Source organism: Felis catus, chromosome D4 (assembly GCF_018350175.1).
Source record: "Felis catus isolate Fca126 chromosome D4, F.catus_Fca126_mat1.0, whole genome shotgun sequence".
Taxonomy (NCBI): Eukaryota; Metazoa; Chordata; class Mammalia; order Carnivora; family Felidae; genus Felis; species Felis catus.
Window position 1 is genome coordinate 80,203,200 of NC_058380.1, and position 9,729 is coordinate 80,212,928.

At 48.8% G+C, this 9,729-nt stretch overlaps 1 protein-coding gene across 11 annotated transcripts in view; it reads left to right on the forward strand.

Annotated features, from left to right (window-relative positions):
* The window catches only part of CNTRL (centriolin), an 84,231-nt gene extending 75,599 nt beyond the window's left edge, over window positions 1-8,632 (forward strand). For all 11 annotated transcript variants that reach the window (XM_023242659.2, XM_023242665.2, XM_023242662.2 and 8 more), the window contains 9 exons: window positions 44-232; window positions 640-865; window positions 2,318-2,523; window positions 3,530-3,670; window positions 4,247-4,519; window positions 4,694-4,756; window positions 6,452-6,658; window positions 7,877-7,961; window positions 8,203-8,632. In XM_023242659.2, the coding sequence (XP_023098427.2) occupies window positions 44-232; window positions 640-865; window positions 2,318-2,523; window positions 3,530-3,670; window positions 4,247-4,519; window positions 4,694-4,756; window positions 6,452-6,658; window positions 7,877-7,933 (1,362 nt within the window). In that variant the 3' untranslated portion in view covers window positions 7,934-7,961; window positions 8,203-8,632. The remainder of the gene's footprint in view (window positions 1-43; window positions 233-639; window positions 866-2,317; window positions 2,524-3,529; window positions 3,671-4,246; window positions 4,520-4,693; window positions 4,757-6,451; window positions 6,659-7,876; window positions 7,962-8,202) is intronic.
* The last annotated feature ends 1,097 nt before the right edge of the window (window positions 8,633-9,729 follow it).

Here is a 9,729-nt window from a genome sequence, read left to right on the forward strand (position 1 = left end):
GGATGGCTTTGTTAGTAGCTTCTGTTTGTTCTGTCACACGAAGGACCTGCTTGACATCGCCGAGCAGAAGGACGTGCTGCTCAGCGAGCAGACCAGGCTCCAGAAGGACGTCGAGGAATGGAGGAAGAAGCTCGAAGACTGCCAGAAAGAAGGGGAGACAAAGCAACAACAGCTTCAAGTGCTTCAGACGGAGATTGAAGAAACCAAGGCGAAGCTAGCCCAACAAGAAACGGTACTGCACATCTATGGCGTGACAGAAAAGGACACGCTTTGTCACTCGGGCGTTTTCTCCCCAGGCGGAAGCTATGAGGGGTCCCCCATAGGACTAACTTCCCTTCACTGCCCCGTGTAACCGGGGAGGGTTTCACACCAGCACTTTGACTCTCTTGGCATTAATATTTGTGGACCATTAAGACCGTAGAACATCGCTCCCGGAAAGAATCTTGATGGCCACATGCCATTTGCTGCGTGAATCCCCGCCTCACGTGCCAGCCAAATAGTTTTCCAGCCCCCGCTGTCTGTCACTGTGGGATGTTTTCTGCTTTCTCTTGGACTTGAAAATATCTAGCGCCCATGAAGTTTCCCTCACCTGGGACACCTGTGTTTGTTATTTTATGACTAAGCTTATTCTCTGTTAAGATGTTTCAGAGACTCCAGAAAGAGACAGAATGTGAAGAAAAGAAGTTAGAAGCCAGTAAGGCGACTCTGAAGGAGCAGCAGCAAGAGCTGGAAAAGGAATTAACGAAGCAGAAGAGCAAGCTGGACCAGGTGCTCGCAAAGGTGTTGGTGGCGGAGGAGCGTGTCAGGGCTTTGCAGGAAGAGGAGAGGTGGAGTGAGACCCTGGAGAAAGCGCTCTCCCAGACCAGTACGTATTCCCCAACGTGGCGGTCTGGCAAAGCGTGTCGGGGAGACTCGAGCCTGGCCCCGGCCCGGCAGGGCATCGGGAGGAGCACGGCAGGAAGGAGATGCACCCCCCCCCCCCCCCCGGGGTCCTGCCGGCCCTGTGAGAGAGGACACGGGGCACTTGTCTCTGGAGACGGGATTTGACCCTGAGGCTGTCAGGTCTTTCTACTTGACCACGTTGCCTTCTTCCAGAATGCTGCCTCCAGGAAGAGCGACGTTCAGGCAGAGAGGTGCCAGAAGGCACTTGATCTAAAGGCCTTCTGTGAAGCAGTACGTTGTTTTGAGCTTTGGGAACAGTGTTCCATTTCATCTCAACCAATCAGAAAACAGTATTTAACAGTTCCACTTCTGTCTCAGTTTGACCTAGTGAATGGTACCAAAATACAGGTGTTCGTTTCTGGGGCTGTCGGTGCTCTCCTGAGCCATATTTCAGTCAAGATGGAAGTCCAGGGTGAATCATTGTTCCCACATCAATGAGTGATTCTGTTCTTAGGCTTCAGGGTTTAGTAATGTTCAGAAAATTTTGCTCTCCCCGAGTGAAAGGGTTATTAGTCCTTTTTCCCCAGCAACTCTTGATACACGCAGACCCAGCCATTTCATCGTGACAACGAAACTTCCCAGATGTGCTGCACCTGACCACACCAGACATGTGAAAAGTAAAACCTGGACAGGGTGTTACTCCAAAGAGTATGATTAGAAAAACCTATTTTATTTATTTTAAAAAAATTGTTTTAATGTTTATTTTTGAGAGAGAGGGAGAGTGGGAGAGAGAGAGAGGGAGACGCAGAATCTGAAGCAGGCTCCAGGCTCTGAGCTTGTCAGCACAGAGCCCGATGCGGGGCTCGAACCCACGGACTGTGAGATCACGACCTGAGCCGAAGTCGGCTGCTTAACCGGTTGAACCGCCCAGGTGCCCCAGAAAAATCTATTTTGGACGTCAGTGTTTTTCATAAACATTATTTATGGAGTACTCACTAGGTACTTCGCGTTCGCATACACAAATTCCCGTTAAACGCCAGGAAGTAGGCGCCTCCTGTATAGGGTAAGGCTCGTGCTGCTCCAGATCCCATGTTCTTTGCACCGCGCTGCCTCCCGTGAAGGAGAAGCACTGGTGCACCTCCGTGCAGGTTTATAAGAAGCATTTCGGCCGTCTGTTCCAGGCCTCCTGCACCTCAGGATTGCTGTATTCTCACTGCTCTCAGACACCCAAAGGGAAGACAGTAGCTGTCTGTCACTTTGGGATCCGGCCCTCCAGGACCCAGTGATGTCAGGAGGCACCTTCATCTGGGCTCTGATGTGGGTCAGGGGGGAGTTGGAAGACTCCGTGATGCCTGAGCGGGTGACATGGCGTCACGCAACCCGCCCACGGCCAGCCCGGGGCCTCTGGCTAAACTACTCAAAATGCTCATTTCAGAACGACAGCTTTCGGAACGGGAGCAGCAGCTAACGGAAAGGTCAAGTGAGCTACTGACTCTCCAGAAAGAGGCGGACTCTATGAGGGCCGACTTCAGCCTCTTGCGGAACCAGTTCTTGACAGAAAGGAAGAAAGCCGAGAAGCAGGTCGCCAGCCTGAAGGAAGCACTTCGGGTTCAGCGGAGCCAGCTGGAGAAGAACCTTCTGGTGAGTCCCCGCGGCCCTGGCAGCTGTCGCGGAATTCGCGCCCTTAAATCCTTCGACTAAAACCTGCTTCGGTGTAGACAAAATCAGTGACCTGTCAACCCGGTCCCTAACCCGACTGTTGTTTCTGGTGTGTCCGTGCCTGATTCGAGCTTGAAGCTGATGGTGTCTTGCCTGAGTCTGAGCCGCCAGCCCTAGAGGAGCCCGGCCGGCTGGAAAGATGGTCACGTGAGCAGACAGTGTCACCACAAAGCAGAGAGCATTCTCCGCAAGGGAGCCCCTGCCTGCGCCTCCACCCGCAGGGGCTGGAGAGGGTTCTGGGGGAGGAAGGCTTCTTCTGGAGACATCTTTGCCCCGCTGCAGTCAGCACTCACGGATCTCATCCTGCCCTTTTTCAGTCAGCCTTCGCTTTAATTCATCATCATCCTGAAACCAAGGAGTTCAGTCTCCCGGGCTTTTATCCCTAAAATACATTTAGGATAAAAATTTGGGGAGGTCCAAAACAGCTCACGGTGGGTGGAGGCAGATGGGCAGGAGTAGAGACTGTCACGGGAATGGACTTTTCTGACACCGCCTGAAGGAAATCGAGGTCACCCTGTTGTGTGAACGGGTGTGTTGTTCCCCCAGAGGGTGCTGTATACACTGACAACTAGCGATTCGGCGACGTGATTGCAAAGATCTGGGCATCTAAATTTTCATCCTCCGGATGGCTCTGTGATGAGGTAGTACCGTGCTCGTCACAGACAGTTAACGGAGGGGGAGAAACGGAAAGTAACGTATTGTCACGGGTAACGTTGCAGACGCAGAATTCCGACCGTGGGCTAACGGGCTCGGCCCGCGTACGGACCCCCAGCTCTGCCACAGCTGCTGAAGAAGGCAGGTGGCATTATCCCCACTTGACAGCTGGAGCCCAGATGGGAAGTGTCAGAAGTAGTGGGCGTGTAAGGCCGTGTTGCACGCACGCGTCCACGTGCCGGACCCCGGGGTCATTTTCCTCCTCCCGTGCCAGGAGCAAAAGCAGGAGAACAGCTGCATGCAGAAGGAAATGGCAACAATCGAACAGGTGGCCCAGGACAACCACGAGCGGGCCAGGCGCCTGATGAAGGAGCTCAGCCAGATGCAGCGCGAGTACGTGGATCTCAGGAAACAGGTGCGCGCCCGGACCCCACGGGCCGGCCGGGCAGACGACGCTCGCTGGGCTTGCTCACTCCCCGCGGGGCTCAGGTTTTTTTTCTTAAATAGCTCTTTGAATGGGAGCATTTCTTTGTGCGAGTTGTAAAAAGCCGATTCTGAGAATGTCCTTTAAATCAAATCTTTTTTTTTCTAGTCTTAGAATTGAGAAATGCACCTCTACGAGAAAAAAGCATTCGTTTAAAATGTACTTCTAAAATCCCCTTAAGTGCGGCAGGCTTCTTCTGTTAGTTTTTGAAAGGAAAGTGGCAGTTCTTCAACATGAGATTTTATCACATCCCAACGAACTGTGTTGAAATGTTAGATTTTCTGCCAGAAACAAGTCTATGGGACCCAGATCCCCAGGCAAGAAGGAATGACCCCAGGAGAAAGCTCTGCCATCCTGTAACGTAACCAGGCTGAGAGCCGTTTACGCCGAGAGTGGGAGAGCTTAATTCTGCAGATGGAAAGTTCCAGACATATTTGATGCATTAAATAGTTCAGTTCCACGTAAGTCCCAGATCTTACCCAATGGTATTTGCCTCTCGCTCTTTAGATGACACACCAAAAAGATTTGGAGAGAAGACAAATGGAAATCAGTGAGGCGATGAGATCACTTAAATGTGAGGTGAAGGATGAAATCAGAACCAGCCTGAAGAATCTCAACCAGTTTCTTCCAGAACTACCAGCAGATCTGGAGGCTATTTGGGAAAGGAATGAAAACCTAGAGGGAGGGTTGGAAAGCTTGAAAGAAAACTTCCCATTCACCGTGAGTGAGAGACCATCACCTTTTGAAGAAAAACTGAATTTTTCCCAGATTCACATAATGGTAAGGTTTATCCCACTGATCTCTGGACTCTGAAGAAGGATGATTTTAATTCCACCTCCTCCCCCCCCCCCCCGCCCCAATTAAGCTGAAAACCAGAATGGGGCTGGGGGAGGGTGGGAGGAGAGAAAGGCTAGTGGTGTTTGGGACTCTGATGTTTCCCCGTCTCTGAAAAAGGATGAACACTGGCGTGGAGAGGCACTCCGAGAGAAACTGCGTCACCGTGAAGATCGACTCAAGGTTGCCCTTTATTATTTTTTATTTCTCTTTTATTTTTTTATTTTAGAGAGAGCGTGCACGTGTGCAAGTGGGGGAGGGGCAGAGGGCGAAAGGGAGAGAATATTAAGCAGGCTCCACGCTCAGCACAGAGCCCCATGCAGGGCTCAATCCCACGACCCTGGAATCATGACCTGAGCTGAAATCAAGAGTCGGACGCTTCGCTGACTGAACCACCCATGCGCCCTGCAAAGTCCCCCTTTGAAACAATATGGTAGGAGACCCTTGGTGTGTTGAGGAGAGTAGGGGAAATTGCTCACCTGCATGCACTGCTGTCATTCCCTCTGTTACGGCACCAGCAGTTTTCTAGATCGCATGGTCGAGGCTCAGAGAAGTTGGCATCGCACAGTCAGTACAGTATTGAAAACCATGAACTGTGGTGTTCGGCCCAGTGTTCTTAACCTGTGTAGTGCTGCTTTGCCTCAGCTCCAACTGACAGAACCCGAGTACTTGGGACAGAAAGTAGAGATGCAGTGATGAACCAGAACGGGCTCACAGGCCAGTGGTTGGGGGAAAGACTGGGACTACTGGGAAAGTAGGCTTGGGTGTCAGACGGGAAGTTGTTAGGCTCAGAACACGCGGAGCCTGAAGGCCTGTGAGCCAACCAGGGCTGCTCTCTCCCTGGGTAGCTGCAGAGTCTGGGATTTAGCGGTCAGTGTTGACCTAACGATTTGGGGGTGAAGGATATAGGTGGGAGTTGGGAAGTGGGAAGGGGATAGAATGAGAGGACAGGATGTGTCTTTGGAGAATGGCTCCATATACAGCATGGCTGAGGAGGAGCCGTGAACCCTGTTGAGGGAGTGGAGGCCCTTGATGTCCGATAGCCTCCAGTCACGTGTGGCTGTTTAAATGTAAACGAATTATAATTAAATCAGGTTGAAAATCGAGTGCTTCAGTTGTCACATTTTTAGTGACTCAATAGCCACCTGTGGCTAGTGCTAACGCTTTTGGACAGCACAGATACAGAACCCCGTCATCACAGAAAGTTGTGTTAGAACTGCCGTAGCCTTGGAGAGAATCATTTTGAAGAAACAGCACAGGGGCAAGTCGCAAAGTAGTGTGGGGCTGAGGATTGAATATACTGTGAGAGACACTGAAGATATCACGTATAAACCCATCTTCTGCTAAGTCTGGGCAGAAAAGAGAGAGTCGAGGTAGTCATTTAATGGGGAGGCCAGGGGTGCAGAAATCCTAAGCATTGTTACGGTGGAGAGAACAGGCCGAGCAAGAGGCCCATGTCGGGGTGCCTGGGTGACTCAGTGAAGTGCCTGACTCTTAATTGTGGCTCAGGTCATGATCCCAGGGTCGTGGGACTGAGCCCCACTTGGGGCTGAGTGCTGGGCACAGAGCCTGCTTAAGATTCTCTCTCCCCCTGCCCCTCCCCGCCTCTCTCAAAATAAACAAACATTAAAAAAGAAAAAAAAAAAAAAAGGCCCAGTTAATGACAACACGGAATGGTCCAAGTTTTCCGCACACTGAGAGTAGCCACCAGCATCCTCCTGGATTTCTTTTTTTTCTTGAGGACAAGCACATTTTCAGCAGCCATTCCTACTTTAGAATCGTCAGATTTGCCTTTCGGTGTTTAAGATGAGGAGGCTACTGATCGTTCAGGTACGTTGCTTCTGTGTAAAACCCTAAATTTCACCGTGACACTTTCAGGCCCAGCTTCGACACTGTATGTCCAAGCAAGCAGAAGTGTTAATTAAGGGGAAGCGGCAGACAGAGGGCACTTTACACAGCCTGAGGAGACAGGTCGATGCTCTGGGGGAATTGGTCACCAGCACCTCTGGAGACTCCACGGCGTCACCCAGTCTGTCTCAGACAGAGTCTTCCCTTGCTGAGGACTCTCAACCTGGACCGAGCCAGGTAAGAGGAGGCTCTGTTTTACACATGGGAAGTCTCTGAACGCTTTGGGGGCCACAATCTACAGAGGAGACTCAGAACATAAATGCCACCTTCAAGTCTCTGGAAAACTTGTCTTACAGAAGACTTGCTTTTTTTAAATGGTCCCTGAGAAAACTAGAATCGGTTGGTTGGAAGACATAGAAAGAGGATAAGGTGATGGCTTCGGGAACAGCCTAGAACTCGAGACTATCAGGGACGTAGTGAATCCTTTGCTGTGCTCCACCGGTGGATTCCCTTGTTCTCTGCTCCGTCAGTAGAGCATTCGGGCTGTGAGGCCAGTCCGGGTCCTGGTTTAGCTGGTCTGTCTCCCTCTCTCGTGGGGAAGAATGACTGGCGTGTGCCTACTCGCCTCCTCAGCAAAAGTCTGAACTCAGGCCTCTTAGCGCAGGGTCTTTAGAACCCCCGAAGTTCACGAAGGCATTCCGTGTGAGACGTAGACGAGGTTATTCATAGTTGAGGAGGACCATGAAGCACACTCATGGAATTAGTAAATAGTGACCCAGAGATAGGGAACGGCTCCCACTTTTGAGCACCTACTGTGTGCATGTACGAAGCACTTTACATATATCATCTCATGTAGCCTTTGCCTCCTAGGAGACACCTCCTATCTGTAGATAAAGGAGTTGTGCACAATGAAAAATGTCCTGGCAAAAGACAAAACCAGGACTTCAGGGCTCATCTGTCACCACTGCAGAGCAGTATATAGCATGGCTGTGCCTCAAGGAACATTCAGAAGCAGTTGCCTCTTTCATAGGCACATAGCTCTGCAGCAGCAAAGCAAGATTTGAACAGGATTCCCTTAACACCTGTGGTGGGACCAAGTCGGGTACAGGCCAGAACCAGAACCATCATGGGCCTCGGGCAGCCTTAAGAGTGTCGGAGGCACCGGGTGTTGGAAAGAAGGTGGCTTAGAGGGAAGACAGCCCACGGCAGAGGTTGAGTGCATCGGGGTTTAAGTGAAGAGTTCAACTGTCAGCTCACAGTGGTGGCCCCGGGGGTTGAGGTGCTCTGAATTCAAATTCAGGAGAGTAACAAGTGTTAGAGGAGGGGGGCGGGGGGAAGACTGTCAGAATTATTTTGGAGTCTGGGGTCGTAATCCAGGTGTGTGGGATGAAAGCCTGAACGGAGCTGGAGTTAGGGGCTGGCTTCTGAGCCCCGTGTTTTCATCTCCCTTTGCAGAGCTCCTTCCAGGTTCTACAGGGTCCGTCACAATTTCTGGACAGTTACCGACACTGATGCCATTCCCAGCTCCCGGCTCATGGGGGTACGTATTACAGAGGTTTTTTAACTACCACTTCCAGTTGGAGAACCTTCAATTCTGTCTTATACAGCCTTAAGCTTTTCCCTTTACCCTTGGGTAATTTTACACAGTGGTTCATCTCAAAACATTTTTCCAAAGAGGTACTCAAGTATGTCTTTTACCTGTTAGCCATGGTGCTGTCACTTGGTTCTGTTAATACTTTGGTTACTGTTGCAAGAATTCCTCCCTTTTGTCTTAACTGCAGGAAGAGAACTGTTCAGCCAGATGCGGAAACCTATCTGAGGAAATACCTTCTCTACCTCACTTCGTAACTGGAGTGCCGCTTGGTTTTTATCAAGATCCAGTGAACTCAGATGCTGCACCTCCACTGTAGCTTACCCCACCTGTATCGTTAAATGCCAGGGTTTTTGTAAATCACATGTACATATGGGAATTGTTGTGTACAACTTAAACCAGGGTCCTAGATGGCTGAGGGTTTTTTTTTTTTATCTTTGAATGTGTTACCATAAAACTACCGCTGACTGTAATTGCAAATTGGAAGCTATAAACTGGTGAAATTATAGCTACGTAGAGAAAAAAACAATGTACTCAAGCCCTTCATTTATAGTGTCAAATTTTATTTTTGGATTTTGCTTAAAATCTATTTTCATATGAAAATAAAAGATAAAATAGTCTGTCATGTGACTTTACATTTCGTAGATCTACAGTAAAGCCATCAAATTTGTATCTTAACTCCCAAGAAAACGGCCATCTTCCAAATGGTTTTCCATCTTTTGCCTGAAGTATGTTGTATCTGTCAATGAACATACACCATATGGAAATCTATTATAAAACTACACTTCGGGTGCTTTTTCTCAACCAAAAATATTCTTTGGTGGAAAATTAGTAGAATCTGACCCAGTGGTAAATTCAAATTGTGTTCAGACTTTTAAGGTTTTGAACTACTATAATTAATGGCTCGACTCCATGATCTACAAATACATCATTTCAGAACAAGAATAGCAACTCCTGTCACAAAAAACCACGTGGCAACAGAATCACCCTCATGGTCAGGTGAAGTACGAAACTACAGGTTATAGATGAGGTTTTAAAATACTGCCAAGGACTATTTTCTAGGCCCGTAGACAGCTTCTGAACCAGAACAGTACAGAACAGCGCAGTGCAGTAACCCCTCACCACTCACAGAGGTTTGTTATGCCCACGGTGTTTGGCCAGACCTGGACCAGTAAGATATGGGATAGACATAATTACAATAAAGATAATGAAAGTGGCATAAAATCTGTTAACACTCAGAAAGTTCTAAAAGGCATCTACTTCCAAAATAAAAATGGATTTGGTGGTGTCTTTTGTAATTACATTCTTGTTTCATTTTCACAAGTCTTCGCAAAATGCTTTGAAGTCAGGCCTCTGCACAATTCTACTGAAATCCTTCAGGGACACATTTTCCCATTCTTCTTTCTAAACTGCCACGTGAACCCTCTCTATTCCCATGTTCTTCGGTTTAAGAAGGAGTGAATTGAACCACACACCTTTCTAAAAAGATCACACTTGAAACAATGGATATGTGAGCAAAAGAGTTCTCAAAACTATAGTCTGGAATTAGGTGAAGTAATCAATGTATGAAGCCAAACACCTGGTTCCAAAAGACAGCTTTCCAAAGAAACTTTACTACCTCTAGTAGGACATGAACATCACCACCAGAAAAAAAAAAATTTTTTTTTATCGAGGTTACTGCATCAAACACTTTATTATCCCTGAAAAACACCTGAAC